This window comes from Amphiura filiformis, chromosome 13 (genome assembly GCF_039555335.1).
Source record: "Amphiura filiformis chromosome 13, Afil_fr2py, whole genome shotgun sequence".
Classification (NCBI taxonomy): domain Eukaryota; kingdom Metazoa; phylum Echinodermata; class Ophiuroidea; order Amphilepidida; family Amphiuridae; genus Amphiura; species Amphiura filiformis.
The window spans coordinates 29,069,895-29,095,591 of record NC_092640.1 but is presented as its reverse complement, the minus strand read 5'-3'; the positions used below and the strand labels follow the sequence as shown (position 1 = coordinate 29,095,591).

General features: G+C 35.5%; 1 protein-coding gene and 1 long non-coding RNA gene across 2 annotated transcripts in view; both read right to left on the bottom strand.

Annotated features, from left to right (window-relative positions):
* LOC140168201 (uncharacterized) overlaps positions 1-25,697 on the bottom strand; it is a 95,391-nt gene that overhangs the window by 6,166 nt on the left and 63,528 nt on the right. Inside the window, exons 14-22 of the mRNA XM_072191535.1 lie at positions 9,214-9,318; positions 8,728-8,799; positions 6,751-6,870; positions 4,193-4,246; positions 3,745-3,969; positions 3,288-3,399; positions 2,786-2,946; positions 2,196-2,378; positions 667-1,809 (exon numbers count right to left, since the gene is read on the bottom strand). Coding sequence (XP_072047636.1) covers positions 667-1,809; positions 2,196-2,378; positions 2,786-2,946; positions 3,288-3,399; positions 3,745-3,969; positions 4,193-4,246; positions 6,751-6,870; positions 8,728-8,799; positions 9,214-9,318 — 2,175 coding nt within the window. The remainder of the gene's footprint in view (positions 1-666; positions 1,810-2,195; positions 2,379-2,785; positions 2,947-3,287; positions 3,400-3,744; positions 3,970-4,192; positions 4,247-6,750; positions 6,871-8,727; positions 8,800-9,213; positions 9,319-25,697) is intronic.
* On the bottom strand, positions 15,667-25,470 carry LOC140167246 (uncharacterized). Its single transcript, XR_011861010.1, has 4 exons — positions 25,358-25,470; positions 18,722-18,920; positions 16,619-16,723; positions 15,667-15,766 (listed from the first exon to the last, which is right to left on the bottom strand). It is a non-coding gene; the product is annotated as an uncharacterized lncRNA (long non-coding RNA).

Sequence of the window (25,697 nt, the reverse complement as noted above, 5' to 3'; positions counted from 1 at the left end):
CTAATTGCGAATCAATGTCATAATGAGACTATTACGACAGCGTCGATATTAAAAAGATGTTTAAAACTACACCATGGACAATGACGTAATTTATCCAAGGAAGATGTATTGGATACGAAAAATAATTTCTGGGTATTAAATTCTTCTTTTCGGAACAATTTTACGGATTATTTAACTTTGCGGAACTTGTTGTTGGCTTATCAATTTATTTTTCAATATGGGACCAAATTGTGAAGAGACAGTTCATCCTCTCAAGCCATAGCGCACGATCTTATAATATGAATTTTTTTTTTCAAACCTAATATTTTGGCATTATTTGTTATATTTACACATGCATGTCTTACTATCTTACATACACCTAAATGGTATGAACCAAATTAGTTTTGTTTGTCATGTCAACAGAGCAAGTTTTACCTAATGTCATATGCAAACATTAATTTATAGATATAATTCCACGTTAAACAGCCAAAGTAGCCAGTGGGATTTCTTTCACTTTACCTTGTTATTTCGGCATAATGGAAAGAAAACTTTCCTGACAGTTATTACTAATGTCATTTCAGCATTTTGAGTAAAGAATGACAAAATTAAAATTTGATGGAAATCATACATAATGACTTTAAGTTGATGAAGTAATGTAACAGTAATAATGATACTTAATTCACCAACCTCGATGCCTTTCTCTGATAAAAGATCATCTAATATCTGCAACGCTTTTGAGCTATCTACAAGACCAGGATGCGATAGAATAGCATGGAACAACCCCAGTCTCATCTTTGTGCCTTCTCTGTTGCAAAAACTGGTGACAATAGATTCTGTTGCAGAACATGAGTTATTCTTCTCAATTTTCTGCAATTCAGCTGGTGAAATCCCAAGGACTTCCGCTAGTGAACGGTAGTCATCCCTTCTTGAGGTTTGGACATCCAGACATTGGTACAGGTCCTTCTTCACAGTGTGAGGCACCCATTGTATACTACAATCCGCTCTGCAGACCTGCATAAACAACGAGTCATAACCCATACAAAGGATGGAACTTATCCTGTCGGTATTTCTTGTAGCTCTATGCTTGACTGTATCATGACCACTCCTTTCAGCTTTCATTAAGTCATCTTCACTATAATACCATACATCTTCGAGGTCGTCGTGTGCGTACAGGGATCGAGGACTCAAGTAAAACATCTCCGTCTGCGTTCCTGGAGATCTCTTGATTATTTCTAGCTTAGCCAATCTCGTTACCCTTTCTAGAAGATCTTGACAAGCTCCTCGATCTTCTTCTCCTCTGCAACGACAAGCAATGTTGATGGCGCGTTTATCGTGCGAAAGTTGTATCATGCCTTCTACAGAGTCTGATGCAAACTTCACTGTGGAACGGGAAATAGCAGTGGGTTCATCTAACATCTTTAACTCTTCCATGACGCGAGTCTGAATGCATGGAAAGACATCAGGCGCAAACATGTCAACATCTTGCCTACACTCGAGACGTCGACCATGGTATTCTTTGAATTCCTCTTCCTTTCTCCAACACACTTTGTCAAGTGCTTCAGGTAACTTCCCAGGGACGATATATTTGTCTCTTCCACACTTGTGAAGTAGATCCACGTGTTGAAGAAGCGCTACGAGCAGGTCAATATCAGCCGAAGTCTTGAAGAATTCCTGCAGTTGCTTGCGGCTGTACATGCGATACTCCGGAAGTTTCTGAAAGTCTACAGGAAAGTCATCACTCGCAAATGCTGCACCAATGACGTCATAGCTGAACCATTTGGTGTTCAGGATCACCTGGTGTTCTCGATCGGGAAGCTCAGCGAAATACACCTGTTTAGTGTAAAACATTTGACATTTATTAAAAAAAATTATCATATTGTCAGCATCCTCATTCTGCTTCTACTTTTCCTGGTTCTCATTTCCCAATGTTTCCTTTCGCCCCTCTTCAATTTTAACATTATCTAACATTCCCCCGTTTCTTATCTTCAACTACATCCTCAATACAATTTATTCTTCTTACTGTCATCATCATCATCATCATCATCATCATCATCATCATCATCATCATCATCGTCTTCTTCTTCTATACTTTTATCTTCGTGCAATGAAAATTTTGTCATTCTATTTGTTTCATTGCTTACGCTTGTTTACTTTTACATGTGCTACAAGTAATGCGATTACCAATGTTGTTAACGGTCATTATAATTTATTTGTACCTCTCCCATATCATGCAAATACAACGTAGCTATCTTCAGGAAGTCTTCAGTCACTAGTGGATCTATATCATTTTTGACTTTCTGAAAGTATTCAGACCAGCTAAGGACCGGGTAATCGTCTCTTCCCCATGAGCTCTTGACTGATTTGATCCTTTTGCATAGCGTTGGTACTGTCTTTGCTCCCTGTAAGTTTTTTGTTTTTAATTTAAGAAATATGCAAAAAGTTTCATATTAATAATGTAGTTAGTTAATGTTAATGTTTTACGGGGAACTGGCAATTTTGTAACGAATATTAATACACTTTCTATTGAATGAAGAAGGAGAGTAACCAGAATTTGCCTGAGGCGGTATTCGAACCGGTGACCTTCGGAATTCAAGTCCAGTGCTCTACCATCTGAGCAATTCAGACATGTAATGGACACCGATCCCAATTATCAATAGGTTTGCATGGGCGCTGCCATGCTTTCGTGTGGCCGGCCAAGGATCACGCAACTATCATGATATAACCCGGGAATTGAGAGTAGAAGGGATCAATGAAGATGCGTTTTTTTTATATTAAAAAGCAGCATCGTCACTGATTTTCAGCAAACCTTGATCTCCTCTGAAGTCTGTCTTAAATTCTCCTTTAGTACTTCTAAACCTACTCCAGTTGGCAGTCTTGCATCGACGACAACGAGTTCACGACAAATGTTAAGATACGGATCAAATGTTTCCTTTGCTTTTCTTAGAAGTTGCTCAGCATCTCTGAATGCTGCAAACAAATACAATAAAATAAAAATGATTAACGATTTTGAGCTTCAGGTGCTGAGCTCTGTTGCATAATGTTGTATGTAAACAAATGTAACGAAATTGTTTTGTGCAAATAATAAGTGTTGTTTACGGATTTGATATAAGATCACGTTAAGAAGAATGTAACGCAACTGGGTTAATATCTCCATGTCTGGGGCCTCGTACCTATATGAAGCCCTTACAAGGACGTTACGTCTTCCCGCTTCACCATGCAAATTAGAGCATGTATCCAGTATTAACAAACGAAACAACCATTTGAAACCACAATACTGCGTTGGTTTTAATTAATACTCAAAATTTTACCACTGTCTTTGTCTCGACATCTGTCTAAATGCGAAGCTATGATCACCACCTGTGGTTTAGATTGCTGTCTGGGACTATGACCAGCTCTTATGAAGGACAGCCAGTATTTCAGCTGAAGAAAAACCCACACATTTAATAAAATGTTATATTCAACATACAAGTATTACAAAAGATACAATAAAGAAGCGAATGCAAACACACATACCCAGCAAACACAAAAAGTCTTACAGAAAACGTTTGAATGTCGGGTTAAATATTGGTTATAAACGTTTAAATAACATTTAGAAAGCATTTTTGAAAACTTAACCCTAATTGTACCAAGTACTACAAAATACTACTCGATATATGCATTAATGACGTCTTGAATAGTTTTTATTTTGCAGATATATTATTATAAGTTCAAAGAACTAAAAATGGTGAGACTTTCGTATCTTTATATAACCTTTCCTTTACTTACACTGGTCCATTTATCTTTGGCACTCCGGCAGATATCATAAGTGACGGTGAATATGGAATTCTCCACACCCATAAACATCCCATGCGTCAGATGATATTCAACTTGTCCCGCACAGTCCCACAGAGAAAATTTTCCTGCTTTTGAAATCGTTTCAGTTGCTACATCAATTCCAGGGGTTGAGTCGTAAGCGATGTTGTCGTCACACATGTTTCCTGCGGCTGCGGTCTATATAAACAATTTTTATGACAAATTGAATGGGATTATTATCCATACTTTCATTTTAATATTAAATGAATGCTTTTGTCATTATTATACTATTGAGGAATGACCAGAAGACCTTGCTGGCAGTTGTTACTAATATTATTCTTTTGGCTTAAAATAACAAAAATCCAAATTTTAATATCGCATATTATGGTTTTAATTTTAAGCGTCCTCTTTATGATATTACCTGTGCTGCATTCTTTTGACGGTCGAATATTCCCAGTCGCCCAATCAACGATTTCTGAAAAATATATATCACAACGGTCAGTTTCAAAAACGGTGCTCAGGATAAAACAACGTGTAAATAACACCAAACCATAATGCTAACAAGTATTTTTTAAACATATAAAACTTTGTAGTTGGTATTGAGCACTACAAAGAAGGACCTCGTTTCATGATCATCTACTGTACTGATTACTACACATTTCTATTGCCATTAATAAGCACAAGATTATGAAAGTTTTTTAAGTAGGCATGTCACAGTGGCTGCACAATAATTCTGCCACATTGTGCATGCAAGCATAACAGTGAATTGAAAAGCGCGCGCATCAAAGTCGGCCAATTTTGGAAAACATCCATGTCAAAAATGAATTTCTTCATAATGTGTCTTTTATCTCAATACCAACCGGCGAGCCCGACAAAAGTTCAAGAGTTACTACCTGTTTTACGGATTGTAGAAGATCGCTCATAAATCAATAAATATATGTGAAGTGTCATGTCAAAAGGAGACACTTTCTGCCGGTGGGTGATTTTTTCACAATTTGGGTTTGTTGCGAATTTGTGATGTTATTAATGTTAAAAATATTGTCTGATAGTTTCAGACCGGAATATAACTGGCATCTTGTAGTTTTTGAGACATTTTGCAAGTTAATTCCTACTCTCAACATTGTCAATATTATTTTTAAAGGCCGATATCTCAATTTTCAATTTTATAATACCATAACTTCCGAACTCAATATCTTCGCTTAGGAATGTCCGATTTCATTGGGGGAAACGGCGTTGTGGAGCAAAATATCTCTATATTTAAGATATGTAAAAACTTAAAATTCATAACCTGCCCAAAAGTGTCTCCTTTTGACATGACACGTCACATATGTCTCTTGAAATAATCGGACCTACCAACATTCAGCTGAAATACTAGTTTTTCTTATTATGTAAAATGTTTCCTTCAACTATGAGTAAAACATATGAGAAAAACTATTTGATTCAGAGCTCTGAAGTGAATTGTAGCGACATCATGGCAGTATAGTTTGTACACAGAATACGAGAGGTCGCTACACGGACCACTCAATAAGTTGAGCTTATTATCAAAGAAATAATAATAATAATCTTGTAAGTTTGAGTCATGTTTTGTAAACGAATATAATTTATGTTTAAATAATCCGTGGTATTAAAATTAGCAAGTAATATATTATTCAAATAAAGTAACAAAACAACATAAAATTATCAAAGAGATTTTGAAGAGAGTAGTATTCAAAACCACAATAGCTGTGATGCCACTGCGCTTGTCAAAGGTCACACTAATTTGTATACGTGGTAGTGGACCGGCTGTTCCGTTCACCATTTGTCCTTCCATGTTAATCCAGATTTCAAAATGTTAATTTAAAATCTCATTGTATATGAATTTTTATTTTTAGTTTTCAGATTTTGTTTTGAACAATGGTGATATCATCTTTATAGAACAAATTGAAAACTTTGTATTTTTTTAATTGTATTTAAGTAATTAACCGCAGTTTCTTTATTCAACATCATAACATGTTCACGTTTGACTAATTTATGATGTATGATTAGAACATTCATAAAATATTGAAAAAAGCCAAAATTACAAATTCATAATTTACATAATAATAGCATGAATACATAATTAGCTGTAGCTAATTTGTATGATTACTTTTTGTATATTTTTCGTTATCATATGAAAGAACTTTGTATACATATGTACGTGCAAAACACTGCACCCTGATATCATGTACGGTTTTCAATTAGCATCAGTTTTGCATATTAATTATCTGGACATAGTCATTTTACAGCTTTTATTTGTCTGCAGATTGGCCGAAACTGCTAAAATAGTATATTTGTTCAATTTATTCAATGGGAGATTTTTTAAATTTTGTTTTCTTTAACGAAGTCAGGAAAGACGGGCATTTAACATGTGAAACCTAAATGAAGCCTACAATATCTCGAAAAGAGAGATTTTTGAATTTTGTTTTCTTTAACGAAGTCAGGAAAGATTTAACCTGCTATACTTAAATTTAATGTCTAAATAAGCTTTCAAAATCTCAAAATGTGCTAATTTTGTCATTATAGCATCTTAAAATTGATTCTGTTTTTTATTACTTTTGAAGCTTTATAAAGACCATTCATGTAGAAACATAACGTGTTTATGTTTCTCAATTCAGAGGTGATATACATCCCAAAGACTGAAATGGAACGTAGCATACGGCAACGTTGTTATTTTAACAATACCTGGTGACCATCCGCCCCAATATTGCGACATGTTATCAGCCCCGACGATAGCCAAGATGTTTTGCGGGGGGACTCTTTCAGGATGTTTAACATGAAAAAGTCATTTAGTAAATTATTTTTTACAATTTGGACCTTCTTGGGGGAAATTGTCACCCCCCTCGTCAAGGGACTGTGTGCGTCCTGGGGCTACGGGTCTGTACATCACGGTATAAGAAATCAAATTTAGCAAGAACTCAAATTTATCAGGAACCCTATTATAAAAGTTAACTTGATTCTCACCTTTGAAGTCAAAGAGTTTTTCAACGATGTTTTTCCTGCTCGAGGATCACCACAAAAGAACAGCTTGACAGTATCAATTGGGTCATTGCCTTTAGATAACAATGTGCTGTACTGCTGTCTCTGTTTAAATGACAATAATTGTATATATTCAACATTTGGATAAAGCTTTTTTGGTATTTTCTATTATTGTTGTTAATTTTTCTAAATTTAGTCAAATCTGGGCTTTCTGAGTCCTGACATTTTTTATTATTATCTTATATATGTGACCGTACACGACGAATGAGCCGTAAATGTCCTAAATTGTATTCTGAGTTACCGTGTAAAATGTGCATGAAGGTCGTATTCATAGGTACCTTAAGTTGGTCCGACATGTATCTCATTTAAACAAATCAATGATCCTATTGTTGAAGAGGATAATAAGCTTCGACCTTAGATGTCTATAGAATTCTTAATAGCTCTGGTCTTTGTTTGCTTTGGCTTAATTATGTTCAAGTGGTGGGTTACAAAGCATTGTATTTTATATATGTATGTATAAGCAACAATTAACACGAGAGGATATTCCTGAACCTCGTTGACTTGGGGATGATTTGAAATGACCGCCAATTATGACTGTTTGGTATTTAGGATGGAATATTTTTTCGCAAAATTCCAAGACTGGTCTGGAAGGGGTCTGCATAAACCGCACGGGCTAAATATTTATTGGGGGTGTGTCGGCAGATGGTGTAAAAGTTGTTTAATAGAGAATGTGCTTTCCATGAGTTTACATTATGGTGCTCACAATGTAGCGAATTTGCCTAAAATGGCGGATTTAGGGAGGCTGATATTGAGCTTTGTGGGGGACACAATTTCGGACTTTATGCTACATTGTTCTGTTATTATCAAATTTATAGGGATTTGAGGTGATATATCCTATACTTCATCAGCAATTGGCATTCATCACAGCTGAAATACACTTGCAATTTACCAATTGTTTGAACATGGGAGGAGCTTAAAATATGGCTCTTAAAAGTGGTATGTACTCAGAAAGTTTGAATGGTCCCCCTGAGGTCAAATGTTATAAACTTACGGTACAAAACAACTGCACAGATTCTTGGTTGTTCCATGAACTCACGCTGTTTATTTGTGTACAGTAAGTTTATAACATTTGGCCCCAGGGGGTCATTCAAACTTTCTGAGTGCGAACCACTTTTCAGAGCCATATTTTTTTAAAGCTCCTCCCACTTTCAAAACTCGTAGATTACAAGTGCATTTCAGCTCTGACAAACACTTATTGGTATTTACGTTCAGTAAATATCACCTTAAACCTCAATAAGTTTGATAATATCAGAATAATGTTGCTTAAATTCAGAAATTTTACCCCCACAGAAATCAAATTCAGTCTCCTTTAATCCGCCATTTTAGGCTAATTCACTAGATTTATGAGCGCCATAATGTAAACTAATGGAAAGCACATTTTCTGTCAAACAATTACTTTACACCATCTCCCGACACACCCCAATTAATATTTACCCCATGCGGTTTAAAGCAGACCAGACTTGGAATTTTGCGAAAAAGTATTCCATACTAAATGTCAAGTCTGTATAAACTACAATGTGGAAAAGAGACACATGTAGAAACCAAAAAAGATGCCATTTTGTTGAAGGAGTAAAGTTCAACAAACCATAACTCCCTTCTTGATATCGTTTGAAGTCAAATGATATACCATTTTAAAGCATACGATATATATTTTCTAAACACGAAATAGAACAAAGTTGACCGGAGGAGGAATTTACGGCTCATTCGTGATGTACGGTCTCATATGGTGTATATGAACTGATAAAGCACTTGCATTCTATGTCCAAGCGTTATGCGTAGACTTATATCATATCGAAAAATGAATATTTAGCATTAATCTGCATTTATCATACTGAAAGCCGAGCTCTGTTGATGATATTCTATAAGTCACCTATTGGATATCAGATATTACATCCAACTCACCTGCGCGGCTCTTTTGATCACTGTTTCTTCATCTCTGCCCCACAGTGCGAGATTTCTTGGAGTCTCACCGTACTATTTGAACGCACACAAATAATAATAATAATAATAATAATAATAATAATAATAATAATAATAATAATAATAATAATAATAATAATAATAATAATAACACTAATAATAATAATAATAATAATAATAATAATAATAATAATAATAATAATAATAATAATAATAATAATAATAATAATAATAATAATAATAATAATATTGTTGTTGTTGTTGTTGTTGTGTTGTTGTTGATGATTATGATGATGATGATGATGATGATGATGATGACGATGCTCATCTCATTGTTCCCTCATTCCCTCTAAATGACACAAAATACGATTGTGAACTAGTTCTTAATTTGTATGTCATGTTATTATACATGTATATATCAAAAAGTTTTCTTTATCATAATTACTAAAAACGACACGATTTGCTTGCCTGGTTCTTGGTTGTCAAAGTTGCCCCCTTTTCCACCAAAAAGACTTGAAGCTCGAACACGTCAGGTCGTTGTTTTGTAGCTGTGTGCAGTGGCGTGTTTCCATCCTAAAAGTATTTAACACTCAGCAATGATAACACAGTAGCACTTGTTTTTCATTTGAGACTGACATCATTACAGAGGGAAAAGAATTATTGCACAGATGTTATTCCAATCTAGTCTTCCTACTAAAGCACTATACAGAATGTTTTAAAGTGCTAATATTCATCACTGCAGATTTGGTAGCTCTCTTTCTGGTTACACGGATGATGCTGTTATGTAGTTTATTATGATGCTATCAGATTCATCATTCATGTGCTGAACATATTTGGATATGGGGCCAAAATTCTTTGTAAGGTGGCCGAAAAAGTTCATCAAAATTACGCCTATGCACACCAAAGTATTTCTCTGATCATAATGATTCAGAAAAAGTATAATTTGACATATCTGTGACGCCCAATTAAAATGTCAAATTTTGAGTTCCAAATAGTTTGCAACAACCCTCCGTAATTACAAAATTGCCTAAAGTAGAACGATTGTTAGGTTTCTTGTGACATAAAATGAATTCAAATAAAAAAGGGCTTTTGGCGACTAGAAAGAATGAAGGAATAAAGAGAGAAACAAACAAAACAAAGAAGTTGTTTGCTCTGGGTGGGATTCGAACCCGAGACCCCTCGTATGCCAGGCACTAGGTAGGCGACATTGGCCACAGGTCTTTTGCTAGCCGGGCCATCGAAAGCGTGCCTATAAATCACTTAAGTTGATTGCGTCATCACATCACGTCAAATGCACGCAGGCGCAGTGCATATACAGGCGTGTTAGGGTTAATGGAAGTTTGGTACTTGCTTCATTCATACGTTTTTTGTATAAACTTCACACTGACCTTATCGACACAATTTGGGTTTGCACCTTCATTGAGCAAAATGTGACAGATTTCAAGGCTGTTGATTTCACATCCGTAGTGAAGTGGTGTTTTTCTGCGCTGTAAATAAAACACACATGGGGTATTATATGCGCTAACGTACAAGTTAATTGCTTCTTTCATTGCTGTTTATTTGCCATAAAATGTGTATTATAACGCCAATTTCAAAAAGTCAAAATTATTTGATATCAGAAGGACATGCCTCGTATTCAGAATGTAATTCGATATGTATGATGTGTTCTCAGGTGCCACAAAAATACTATGTAAACGGTTTTATCCGATCCCTTAATGCTCTGCGTGCTAGGCATAAGCTTCAACATAAAAAGACCAAGTTTTGTGAAATATTCATCAAAATATCAAGAGCTATCTTAAGAACCACTGAATCAATACTAGGCTTGTTTGTACTCATTGTAATGCATTTTTCATGTTGATTTCAAATATGGTCATGAAAATGTACAATTCTGAAAATTTTGAAAAATTCAAATAAAATTTGAAACTTGTCGTCTGCAGTCGACACCCGACTGGTGATAGTTAATAAATAAAACACCGGGGTGAAACACCGTTGTTTTGTTTACCAAATCAGCAGGTCAGTCACTTGTAAAATTCCTATAGGCCTACTTACGTTGTCTTCCAAATTTGGATCTGCTTTGTAATACAAGAGCAATTTGCAGAGAAGAACATTACTTTGTCGAACTGCGAGTTGCAATGGTGTAATTCCTTTCTGAAAATGTATTTATATGTAATAAAACGAAATCATAATTACTGTTTTCATAATTAGTTCAGACTCTACTTCCTAAAAAATGATCAAAGATTATAATATCAAATTCAGATATTAAAACCATGAAGGCAAATGTAGCGGAGATCAGAAAAATACAACTACAAATAACATGGACTAAGGTAGTTCTCAAAAATTTCAATATTTGCTAACGATATACCGTAAATTGTTTAATTCACATACCCCGTCTCTTATATTGACGTCTGTTAATGGCGATTCTAAAAGCAATTGACATATTTCCTCAATGCCGGCTTCACAGGCATAATGAAGAGGAGCCTTTCCAATCTTGACACAAAATAACAGTAATTATAACATAAAATGATGATAACAACAACAACAACAACAACAACAACAACAACAACAACAACTACAACAACAACAACAACAACAACAACTACAATAAAAATAATAATAATAAGAAGAAGAAGAATGATATGTACATAAAGTGTATGTAGCTAGGATGAAAAGCTGACCACCATATGAAAATTTCGACCTTTCGTATTGAAGATGTAGATTATTTCCCCAAAACACCAAACAAATGTACGTCTTATTAGAAGAAAAAAATGTATATCTTCAATATGAAAGGTCAAAATTTTCATTTGATGGTCGGCTTTTCATCCCAACTTCGTACACTTTGAATACATATAATAAGATTTATAAAGTTTACTTCGAGGACTGTTAAATATCAAAAATAACAAATTTTAATATCGCGAATTTCAAAAAATCAAAATTATTTGATATCAAGAGGACATTCCTCGTATTCAGAATGCAATTCGATATGTCTGATGTGCCACAACAAATACTGTGAAAACGTTGATATCTGACTCCTTAAATTGAAATTATATACTTCCATGCAATACAATGTGGCTATGAGGGGCTGTTAAAAGTAATAAGACTAAAAAAATAAAGTTTCTTACAGCATCTGTCACATTCTGATCTGCTTTGTAGTTCATCAATAATTTGCATATATCCTTTTTGTTTGCTTTAACGGCTAGAGTAAGCGGTGTCGACCCACCCTTTTAAGTAAGTTAAGAATGAGAAATAAAACAATTTAAGGGGGTGCTACACCCCTGGCCAATTTTTGCATATTTTTGCATTTTTCTCAAAAATTATAGCGCATTCGTGACAAGTAAGATATGTATATTATAGGGGCAAGGACTACAACTACTGCACTGAAAATTCAGCAACTCAAGTCAAGTAGTTATTGGATTTATTGATCAAATATTGGTTTCCCTCATTTTTGACTGTAACTCCACAACTGTTGTCTGTGCTGAAATAAAATTTCCAGTGCAGTAGTTGTAGTCCTTGCCCCTATAATATACATATCTTACTGTCACCAATACGCTATTAGAAAAATGCAAAAATAGGCACACAATTTGGCAGGGGTGTAGTACCCCCTTAAAACAAGTGTATTCATTATAGGGAATTAACACGAACCGCGATTAGTTATTACCGTAAATTTTGTTTTATCTCAAATTGGTACAAAGACGGTAAAGATTGTCAGTAAATAGTGTATGTACAAAACACACTATATTTGGCAATGGTCACAGAAAATTGATAAAGAACACAATAATGAAATTAATAAACTTTACAAAGTGTAACATCAATCGAAAATATTCATTTGCTTTATAAGAAAGTCAAACATATAACCAAGCCTATTCATATCTTTGTTGGGTAGGAAATAGTTACAAGGGAAGCTCGTATTCATTTGAATCGTTCTGTATTTTCGGTAATTCCGTGTTTCTTTAGCTATACCTGGCATTGTATGTTAGGGTCAGCTCCTCCGGTCAAAAGGATCTCACAAACCTTATGGTTCCCCTTCAACGTTGCATAATGCAGTGGCGTATAACCATCCTGAAATGTGAAACACGAATAACATTTCTCTTTCTAATCGATTGTAGCGCCATCATTGGTTTGTTGTTAATAGATTTTGATTTCGTTTTTGGAAGGAAAAGAAAGTCAGGCTTTATTCGACCGTTTAAACAGTCGTTTGAAATCAAATTGAACGTTTACAATATGTATAGGAAAATATCTGTTCGACTTTACCTCTTTAGAACTATTTATTTGTATATTTGGATCTCCACCAGAAGAAAGTAGAAGCTGGCATATACGAATATGATTGTTAGCGGCTGCCTGGTGAAGAGCTGTTACGTTTGCCTATAGAAGAAATGAAAAGTGAAAATTAGGAAAAGAAATTTCAAATATATACGTAATTATCCATATTTGATTTCTGAAGCTTTATTACACTATTCAGTATTTAGTACACTATTTTTACACTATTTTGTACACTATGAGATAGTAGTGGTTAAGGTACTTGTCTGTTGATTTTAACGGGTAACATGTATAGATAAAATTCACACTCCCGCTCGCTTCAATTGTACATTGGAAATTGGAATAGGAAAAAATGAACCTCGAGTACTCCGTCCTTCGGAGGGACGTGTGTACTACGTGCAGAGAGCAATACCCGTATAAAAGTGTAATCTCAAGTCAGTTTAGAAAAGATGTTTACCTCTGGGTATCCCAACCCGTCCAGGTTGTTTGTTCGCGGGAGACATTTAAAAATATTAGAATTGATAGTAGGGTACCCATCTGCTAAAGCAATCAAATTAATATAGATAGATAAATTTAGATTTACATAAATGCATCACATACCACATTCGTTGCATTTGGATCTGCCGACTTACTCAACAACAGTTTGCATGTTGATTCATATCCTTTGTCTGAAGCATGATGAAGTGGCGTCGAGCCCTCCTGTAAATGAAAAATATGATATTGATGTTAACTTGAAATGAGAATTACCTAAGTTCTAGTATTATGTCTTACAACGTCGGTCTGGATGGAGCATATTATACTTTGATCAGCTCGTAATCGGCGGGAATTGTTAGGCTTTTACCACTACGCCGAAAAAGTAGATCCACGTTAAGAGCGATATTGTTCATCTGGAAGATCTACAATGTGCATGTTAAAGAAAGTAGACAAGTATAGGACTTGAAATAATGATTTGTGATTTTTCTGGCGAGATGCTATAAGGTAATTCTCTAAATAAGATATATTGATATTAATCCGCGTTGTTAAAATTCCCGCCGATTACGAGCTGATCAAAGTATAATGTATTCATTCGTTATCAATCTTTTGTCTACAAGAAAACTGTTCTACTACAATTCACAATTTAATTTTTTGTCTTTATGTCTTGTTAACTCTGAATGTAAAAACAGAAAGCCAGATCTAGATTAAAGGCTTAAATAAAGTATTATTTGCTATGCAGTTCAACTATTGCTCTGAGTATTGCGACACCAGTGATGGGTGTTTTGAGCATTCTTCGCCATTTTTAATCCATCCAAAAAAATTTGCTTTTTAACGTATATTACACCATTCCTCAATAAATAATAAAGATTTGTCAATGTTAATGCATATGAAAAAAGTTTTCCGCAATCACAACATTATGCCTTATATGTTAGAAAAATAATTATCAGGCACGAATCACATGGTTTTATTTAAAACAAACTCATTCTTCACTATAAAAACTAATAAAAACAGCTGTTTTTCAACAAGCGATATATTTAGAATTCCCGGGCACCGACTGTCTGGCGCAATGACGTTATGGTTATTTGTGCTCATCATTGTAAATTATACTCGGACGTCATTGTACTAGACAATTTCGGCGCCCGGGAATTTTGAATATCGCGTGTTGAGAGATATGTTTTTATTCGTTTTTATGGTCAATATGAGTTTGTTTTGAATAAAACCATGTGTTGTACTTGATAAATTTTTTTCTTACATTATAAAGCATAATGTTCCTGTGTATCTGAACATGTGTCAATTCCGGAAGGCATTCTGGGAGTAGCTATGGTAGCCATGGTAGTGACTGAATAAATCACTTTTGTCTTTCAACATCTACGCACCAGGACAAATATCCATATCTTGTACATAAAAGACACGATGGCAAGCGTGTGTATATTCCTGTGTAAGAGACGATTGTTTACATTTCCAAAATTTTAGTCTCCTTTGTTGCCAAAAATTCGCAAAGTGTCAAGAAGCCGAGTTGTTGGACTATTAGAAAGTAAGGAACAACGGAAACAAACAAGCGTTTCCACAAGTTCTTGAAGTCCTTAGTTCAGATAGAAGACATTTGTCATTAGAAGGCTTAGAAGCAACAAGTTATTCAAATAAGGTTATTAACAAAAAAGTAAAGCGTTCTTACACTATTCGCACGGGAGACGTCAGCATTTCCATCTTCGATAAGTATGCGACAAATGGGTGTGTAGCCATTATTTGCGGCAAAACTTAAAACGGTGTTGCCTGCCTATAAAATAGAGGTATCGTAAGTACGTAAAACACCACATTTTAGTGTTACAGCTTATTACTTAACATCATATGTGCTTGGTCTTGGTACCAATATACGGTATGTCATTATTATGTTTTGATGAATCCAAGACTAGTGTGTGAAAATATTGGATCCAAAAAATAATATTGTTAAAATAGGATACTTTACGCCCAATATTATTTTATTGGTCTCGCTAATTGTCTCGCCATGAGTTCTCAATCGATTCAATATTCTATCACTAATTGAGTGAATAAAGAAAAATGGGAGAAGTTAATAAAAGTGAAATTCATACTATTTTGCTCAACACCAAAGACAATAAACATGACCTAAAAAAAGGCAATGATTTTAACATTAATGCCGCTTTGTTTGATTGATAAAATAGCTTTTATAACTTACTGGGCTCGTACTATCTACTTCAGCTCCGTGTGAAATTAGATATTTGAGCAAACCTTCATCTTGGTTTGCTGCTGCATATCTAAGTGGAGTTTTACCAGACTGTTGTGGAGGCAAAAAGGAAAAAAAGGAAATATATATAATAAGAGATTATAAACATGTTGCAAGTAGAATAATTTTCAAAACTATTCGCATTTATATATTTATAAATAACGGATGCGAATACGAAGAAGAATAGGCCTATTTGCCAAGAATATATGCAGCAGAGTACGAAGAAAACACCGAGCAAGGCAGATAGGAAAAGGAAGAAGCTAGGAATATGACTACGACGAAAAAAACCACGAAATAGTAGATGAAGAATATGAAGAATGCGCCTATTTGACCAAAATTTTATGAACAGAAAACGACGAAAAGGGCGTAGAAGAATACGGAGAAGATTAAGAATAAGAATACGAACACTAAAGAAGAAGACGACGAAGAAAAAGACGAAGCAGAAAAAGGCTAATAAGAAAACAAAGACGAATAGAAATAAGACTTCGAATACGGACAAAGACGACGAAGAAGAAGACGGAGACGTATTAAGAAGGAAATATTGTGTCTAGGACGGCATTGAAAAAAGATTATGAAGAAAGCAAAGAAGGAGTAGGAGAAGAAGAAGAAGAAGAAGAAGAAGAAGAAGCAGAAGGAGTAGGAGGAGAAGGAAAGAAAGAAGAAGAAAGAGAATAAGGAAGAAGAAGAAGGAGGAGGAGAAGAAGAAGACGAAGAAGAAGAAGAAGAAGGAGAAGAAGATAAAAGAGAGGGATAATGAGGAAGAGGAGAATGAAGAGGAGGGACAGGAGCAGGTAAAAAGAAGTAGTAGCAGCTATTTGTAGAGATAGAAAAATAACAAAGAAGAAAAGCATGAACAAAGAAGAAGAAAACAAGAAAGGAGAAGAAGAGATGATTTTAAAATACCTTATCTTTGGCGTTGATATTATGCGACTCATAGCTATCGAATAATGATTTGCAGACATCCAACTGCTTATGAATAACTGCATGATGAATTGCCTGTCTTCCGTCCTATACGAATGTAAATTCAGACTTCAAGTTGAAATCAATTGCATTTTTAGAACTTAATTTCACTAAAACAGGTGCTTCATAGTACATAGCGCTGTGTGTATGGGTGTTATTTTCCATTTTGGTTCCATTTTTCTATATTCCTCCAATGCTTCCCACAAGCGGTTGGAGGTCACAATGGGACCAAAACTAAAAAAATTACTAATTCTACGTAGTTTTATTATTTGAGGTGTAAGGAAAACATTGGTTCCGCTAATGCAGCAAGACAAAATGCTAATTCAAATACCATTACACAGTGCCATATACTCTCAAATCCGGGCTTGAAGACATTTCAACTTTAAAACACGATGTTTAAAACATATCTTAGCAGCTGTGTGAATCAATATCATTAAATGAACGTAACAGTGAGTGTGGTTTGCTGTTTCCGGGTTTGTCATGTTTATTATAATTTTAAGGAGGATCATAACAAGACAAGAACACTATTAATTGTGGGTCAGTAGGTTTTATGAAGCAACATTTCATAGAGAGACGCGAATTTAGAATAACTTTCAACAAATACATAATCCAGATATAGTCTGTATACCTTTGTCGAGTCAGTAATTAGATATTCTTTTTAGTGTATCTCTAAATGTAATGATGGGAAGTATATGAAAGTATATATTTTCAGAAAGGAAGGGAATGATGCAAGAATCCAACTAGTGTAACAGATTACTGCAAAACAGTTTTTGAGAAAATCTCATAATTTGATTTTACTTTACTGACTAGAGGAAGGTATACTGACTATAGTGTTGGTTAAGGTGGCTGTGTACTCTCAGACATGCATGTAGTAAAAGTGCAATAACTTTGTAATTATTCGCGCAAAACATATAAAAGTATACATTTTTATGAAGGCAAGACATCAATAAATCTTAATATAAATACAGATTTGGGGTAAAAACAACAATTTTGAAGAAAATCACAAAAAAGTGAGTTTTTGGCAATATTTGTTAGGTACATCATAACAAAAAACACTCTTTCCAAAATATTTTATTTTGTTTTTAGCTCAATCTTGAGGCTCCATTCCAAAAACGTTTTTTATATTTTTTTGATATTGGCCTTATTTTTTGAGATATTGACCATATAAGGCATCAAAATGAACTTTTTAAAATTCAAAAACGCCTATTTGCACAAAATGATGCCTAAAATCGGAAATAGACCAAAATATAAAAAATGAGAAAACCGTTTCTTGAGTCGATCATGCTTTTTACGATGATCATAATTGCTTACCTATAGATGCTGTATTTATTGAGTTATCGTGTACCTAAATCGTCATTTTACCGAGAAAATGAACATTGAAATAATGGCCGTTGAAGTTTAAAGTGGTCACATTTTGCACTTTCATCGAATCTCACAGGAGAATGCGACAGTTTTCGTTTTTGTAACTTATATTACGTGAACATCGGGTAAATCCACAGCCCCTTGAGAAGTTTGAGCGAAATCCATTCATAAAATGATATTTAAATCGGGGAAAGAACTTGAAAAACCCACATTTTATCAGCTAAAACGGAGCCATTTGACCACTAGGTTTTTGTGAAATCAGTGCTTCCGTGGTGTTTCCATAAGATGCGCCGCGCATGCAGATAAGCGTCGCGTATGCGTCGCGTATTTGTGCGTTAACAAATTGCGCAATACGCAACGCGATGAGTTGTTGCGCGCGTGTACCTTGCTGGTACAACAAAGATTTTCTTTCCTTTTCAATTTCAAACACGAGTGGAATAGTGAAATAAAATCCTTAAAATATTGCAGTTGGAGTTTACAAATCTGGATTTTCATTCCTTGTATTTATAAAAAACATAACAAGGTACAAACATATCATAAAAACTCAATTTTGAGAAAGAAACAATGGCTAGAGTACACAGCCGCGTTAATGCTCTGTTGAGCGTTATTTGTAATTCATTTCTATTATTTAAGTACATTTAAATATATTGATAACCATAGCTAAATAAAAAAATAACTTCTTACTGTATCAAGCCACTCTATACATCCAGGAGTATCCCGAAGAAAAAGGTTCACAGTCTCGAGATTGCCATTTTTCACTGCGCTGAAAAATCCGTCGCGATCAATTCGAACTTGATCGGGTTGAGTTTTAGATAATTTCTCAAGTATAACATATGAGTGTTCGATATCTACTCGGCGGGACATGGTTGAACATATCACCTGTCTGGGAAAACAATGGTATTGCAACATCAGACCCTTTCAGCCACATCTCACCCAATTGAGCATATTCGCCCTCCTAATCTCTCAATACCATATTTTGTGAAATCTTGGATTCGTCCCTGATTTACGTTTTTGCTTTGTTTGGTTATGGCTATATAAGTTTGGCAAAAATGGCGAATAGTGGTTTGCCCCTTAGTTTAATTTATGTTTCATATGACTTCTCTTGAATAGAACAGGGGATCAGATGGTAGAGAGCCAGAGGGCAGCATATCAATTATAATTGAAGACCGAATTAGAAAGACTAGTTTGCGTCTGACGTCAGTTAAAGGCCGTGCGTGATTGGTTGCTGACCTGCGCAGTACGGCATTTTTGGTCTGGTTGACAGAACGTCATACGCAAACTAGTCTTTTTAATTCTGTCATTATATTTCACTGTGATTCAGCGTGAGAAGTGAGCAGACGACGGTGCCATACAGATTAGTTCACAGTGCTATGCTATTTTTCATACTAATTCTTTATAAAAGAATTCAAAGAATAATTATATTAAAGTTGTCACACACGTTACCAAAGTAACTTTGAACTAAACTGACCTCAAAAAGAAACTTATACTTTTTCACAAGGTCATATCTTGAAATCCTGTCCATAAAAATGAACAAAAAATACACACAGAATTACTTCAATACTCGGAACAGCTTCCTGGACCACATTCACAGGCGAATAATTGGCACCCAGCAAAGGAAATTTGTGAGAATACGTACAAGATCCTTACACATGTGATTATTTCCCAAGAGTAAGTGGAATAGTGTGAAACAAGGCTGCTTCTGCTTTTCATAAACTTTCTTCAAGAAACAGGTCTTTTTTTGGATTTGTACAAAGAAACCTTCAAATATCTATTTCACTGACAATCCTGATGAACTTATTTGCGGATCTTCGGAAAGATTACGGACAATCAGCGGTTTTGAAAGTAAGAAATTACGAGAGGAAATTGGCCCGATACCGGAACCATCCCGTTTTTACTCTACGATGTCGCGATTTGGATTTGACTCCCCCCAGTTTGCGCCTTAAGTGCCCAATCAACACCAAGAAGGCACGGGATAGTGTGAATAAAGCTCAAAAGGATCTTTTGCGCGAACGTTTGAGAGTTATCAACAACAAAATCCACACTTTGGAATCTGATATATCATCGCGCAATCTAGAAATACAATCGAGTTTCCCCGACAACGTAAAACAACACGTAGATGAACATATCGCGAAATCTCGCGAGAGTGAGTTCACAAAAACAAGATGTCGGCAAACCCGGAAGTTAGAACGCTTGCAAGAAAAGCCAGGAAAATTTCACAAGAGTACCCGTTTGGATAAAAAATGTGAGTAGCAATAGTAACAATGGTATAAAAAATGGGTGATAAATAAATCAAAGCATGATTTGACCACTCCCCAGACCCAGTTGCTCGCGAAGGGGTTGAATTGTGCAGTCGCGCCGGAAAACAACAATGCGTTAGTCAATGATTACATCGTGGCTACCAAGGAAGCTTGCGTGGGCTTAAGTGCGAGCGATGCAGCCCAGTTGCGAGCGGAGGTTGTAGGAGTTCTCAAATCAACTAATAATGCAAAACCTAACCTCACCAAAGTTGAGAAAAAGGCACTTAGAGACCTCAAAAAAGAGGAGTCAAACATGATCTTACCAGCGGATAAGGGGAAAGCGACAGTTGTGTTGGACAAAGAGGAGTACGAGGAGAAAGTTACGATCATGTTAAATGACGATAAGATCTACGAGAAACTTGCTGCACAATAATTCTGCTACACTGTGCATGCAAGCATAACAGTGAATTGAAAAGGGCGCGCTTCAAATTTGGCCAATTTTAAAAAACATCCATGTCGATAAATGAATTTCCTCATATGCTTCATTTATCCAAATTGTTTAAATTTTTAATATATGGTGTGTGAAGCCTTTCCGAGGCTAACATCGGGTCCTAAAAAATTAAAAATTGTTTTGTTTAAGTGCTACTGCCTGTTTTTATGGATTTTTGAAGATCGCTCATAAATCAGTAAATATAGGCCTGTTGAAGTAAAGGGACCTACCACCATTTAGCTGAAATACTAATCTTTCTTAGCATGTAAATTATTTCTGTCGACAACAAATGAAGCACTTGCCTAAAACTAGTTGAAGCAAAACATTAATCAATGATATTTTTAGGGAGTAATTTTCCAAACCACAATAGCTCTAAGCCATTGTGTGTGTCCAAGGCCATACTATTTTTGTATACGCGGTACAGTAGAATAGCTGTTCATTTTACCGATTGTCCTCCCATGTTAATCCAGATGACAAAATGTTAATTTAAAGTCTCATTGCAACTGAATTTTTTGCATAATAATATCATAAATACATAATTAGCTGTAATTACCTAATTTGCATAATTAATTACTTTTTGTGTATTTTTGTTATCAATTGAAAGAACTTTGTATACATATGTGTGCAAAAAAACCGCACCTTTATATCATGTACGGTTTTCTATTGGCATCAATTTTGAATATTAATTAGCTGAACTTAGTCATTTTTTGAGATTTAATTTGTCTGCAGATTGGCCGAAATTGCTAAAATAGTATATTTGGTTAATTTATTATAATTATTCAATGATAGATTTTTAATTTTGTTTTCTGTAACGAAGTCAGGAAAGATAGGCATTAAACATGTGATATTTAAATTAACGCTGCTTTTCCAAGCAAGCGTCCAAATAAACCTTCAAAATCTCGAAATGTGCCAATTTTGTCATTACAGCCATTTGTGGCAGGATTTCATTCCATCTACGAGCATCTTTAAATTGACACTACATCACAATGCATCGACCGATTTCAATTCTGTTTTTTTGATTTTTGATGCTTTAATAAAGCTCAATAATGTAGGAACATTAAATAACGTGTTTTTGCTGCGATTATTTTTGAGGTGATATGCCTACTATAAGAGAAAACTTATAAGCATTCTCACCGGTTGGAAAAAGGTCAATAACATTACTGAAAGAGAGTATTGGAAACTCTATCCCACAGCTGAAAACACGCCTCGCATGTATTGCACCCCCAAAATCCACAAAGCTGGTACTCCACTTAGACCAATCGTGGATTACTGTGGGTCCATAATGTACGAAACATCTAAAGAGCTCGCTAGAATTTTAGGCCCCTTAGTTGGTCAAACTCAACATCACGTCAAAAATTCTAAATACTTAGCGGATGACCTCGCAGAGATCATGGTTGAAGAAGGCGAAGAATTCATTTCTCATGACGTCGTGTCATTGTTCACGAATACGCCAATTGACAAGTCACTTGAAATCATAAGACAACGGTTGATTGAGGACAAAACATTGAGTGAGCGAACCAAATTAACAGTTGATGACGTTATGGAAGTGTTAGAATTTGCCCTTACTACCACCTATTTTTCCTTCCGCGGTCAAATCTATCAACAAAAGTTCGGTACTGCGATGGGTTCCCCCGTCAGTCCCATCGTAGCCAACCTGTATATGGAATGGCTGGAACAAGAAGCAATAGCATCAGCCCCTTTAGATATCAAGCCACGTTTATGGAAGAGATATGTGGACGATGTGCTCGAGATTGTGACCAAAGATACAGCAGAACAACTAACCACGCATATCAATCAAATTGATAAGACGGACAATGTCAAATTCACATATGAAACGGAGGATAACCATCAAATTCCGTTCCTTGATACATTAATCGTCAAAAAGCAAGATGGTTCGATCAAGCTTTTGGTATATCGCAAAAAGACACACACTGATCAGTATTTACATTTCAACTCCCATCACCCATTGCAGTACAAGCTCAGTGTCATAAGAACATTAATGGACCGGAAAGATAAAGTTATCACAGAAGACGAAGACAAAATTCAGGAAGAAATCAAAATCAAAGAGGCCCTAAAATTATGTGGCTACCCTGAATGGGCTTTTAAACAAACGGAAAGCAAAAACAAGTCGCAACAAAAAGAACAATCCATACTGCAGTTGCTGTCCGTTTTCCTATACACAATACACAGTGCTCTCACCATTGACGCGTGACCTCTACAAATGATGTATGTTGGAAGAATGGGCACTTACCTAGTTAACATCACTGTGTGAAAAATAACCAGCCAATATTTAACTTATTCTCCAAACTTCTAGCAAATATATTTCTCTAACATGACCTAAAATTACAGCTAGGTTAGATGTTCAGAAATAGTCGCACTTTTGTAAAATATGAGTGAGGGCAAGGCATAGCTAGCCAACTCCCCGTGTTAATTGAATGGAGATTTGACCGAAAATATTGGTATCGGACCGCTCACTTCTGAAGGATGCCACAAATAAACGGTACAAGCTACATTTAAACTATTCTCTGGCAATCATCATGATGAGTTTTTTATATAGTATGCCGAAATTGGGTACTGTAGGTGATTGACAAAGGGTCGCACTTTTGTGTTTTAGGAAGGATATGTAAACGACAGATAACACCAAAAATATGAAGAAATTATTTACAAACCGTGTTAAGTCAACAATCATTATGTTGCTCATTTTCAAGAATGCTGGTTAACAAAAAGCAGGCCATTGTCTCATTTCGTGAACAAAGGTCCACATACCATTGTTTCCTTGCATTTCCTTTATAATCGGTTACCCAACTGAAGCTGTATTATAGCAGCTCATTGCTATATCGCACATATAAAACAGACACATGTGCACAGCCAGAGAAGATCCGATTTAATCAGTTGAGCTGTTTCAATGAGTGTTATCTTGGTTTAATAGCTTTTAATGGGGTTTAAGTCCTGCAAAGGTCGAGGTGAATTCTACTGTAGACATGACTGCATCATGCGGAGACTAAATCCAGGGGGGTGGTAGTCCTTCCATACAAAAACGTCTCTCGCAACGGGTTAGGCGAGTCTTTAAGAAACACGGCATCAATACCGCGTTTAACCCAGACTCTTCGTAATATACTGGTCCATCCCAAGGACAAGCGGGATGTGAAGCAAACATCTGACTGTGTTTACGAAATTCCCTGCGTCAATTGTGATAAATCATATATTGGAGAAACATCGAGACTTTTTGGTACACGGCTCAAAGAACACAAAACAGAAGCAGACAAAGCTTCCAAGAAAGCTTACACCAGAGCGCAAACTGTTTGGTTACTGACCTGTGTTTAGAGTAGAGTAGTGAAGTAATCTTGTGTGCAATTTTGGGAAAAATTAAAATTTTCTTTTTGTGGCCAGTTTATATGGTAAACTATTGCCAAGAAATATTTAATGGGTCGTGTCATTTGATATGTCTGTGATTTGTTTGTTATTTTTTCAAGAATTTAAACATGTTTATGTTCATGACAGATTTCAATGTTACCATGGTAACGTTTGAGACATCCTAAAGAATATCCCATCACCAGTGATCATCAACCCTGAATCTACCTTTAGGTTACATTCAATATCTCATCGGCACAGTTAGAATACAATGTGTCACGTTCTAGTTGAATTTATACCTTGGCACACAGGACATAATTGGCACGCAGTCCACACTGCGAAGCATACCAGCTCCGGATTCAAGCAGCATCAGTAAAATAGCTCGTGAATTTCCAATACGTCATTTATTATATCCTGAATGGTATTGAACTTTCACTAGTGCAATGGGCCAATACAGGAATTTCCTTATACGATCCAGGATCTCAAAACATTATTGCCTGTTAGTCGAGTCAAGGTTCAGGTTTATATTATTGGCGGGTTATGAGCAAAAGTTTATACTAATATTTCGCTTTATCAATCAATATTTTAAATAATTACACATTAAAGTACTTTGTGCCAATTATTGGTAGTACACCGTCTGAGTTTCCAAAAAGCCCAATGTCACATGGGAAAACGCGGTAAATCGCCCAAAACCGACAATTGCTGGAAATTACTGTAAATTGCCGGAAATTATGCTAAATTGTGACCGATCACTATGAGTCGCGTTAAATTTTGATAAATCACAGCAAATTGAGGTAAATTTTTCAAAATTGTTTCAAATTTTGGTCAAACGGCTAAAATCGCCAAAAATCACTAAGAAAGGTTAAAATCTGCGAAATGGCTAGAAATCACAGTAAATTGCTGAAAATGATTCTAAATTGTGCTAAATTTTGATCAACTGAGGTAAATTTTACAAAATTGTTTCAAATCTTGGCCAATCGGCTAAAATCGCTGAAAATCGTCAAAAATTTAGCAAAAATAATGTGCAACTTACCGCGTTTTCCCATGTGACCTGGGGCCTCCAAAATTAACACGATCGGATCCAATCAGACCTAGCCCTGCTAATCAGGACGCGCGGTCTAAACTACTTTTACTATGACGTTTTCTTGGCGCTTCCAGCATGTCTAGTCCTGCTTCGCTGCTTAGACAGTCATAAAACGTTTCCTAAATGTTCTTATACCTTCTTTTACAAGTTATACGTACCAGCCTCGTAAAAACTGCTTTCTATCTTTGCACTTGGTAAAGTTAGACTTCCATTTTCTTTTGTTTTGTGACTCTAATACTAATATGAAGCGCAGTTTTCACGTCGCTTTTACTCAAAGAGAAAGGCAGTAATCAATGTAGTCTCCGTCACAGCCGGTTTCCTGAGACTATCATGTGATGACGCATTTACAAACATACACCCAGGTGGCGCTGTTCAAGGAGGTGTTTTCGCTTTTGTCACAATGTCCAGCAGAGCTTACAATGTTTAAAGTATAATAATAATAGACACGCTTCTCTTTTGCACGTCATTCCAATATTGCAGTCTCATTTCCCGGCGTTT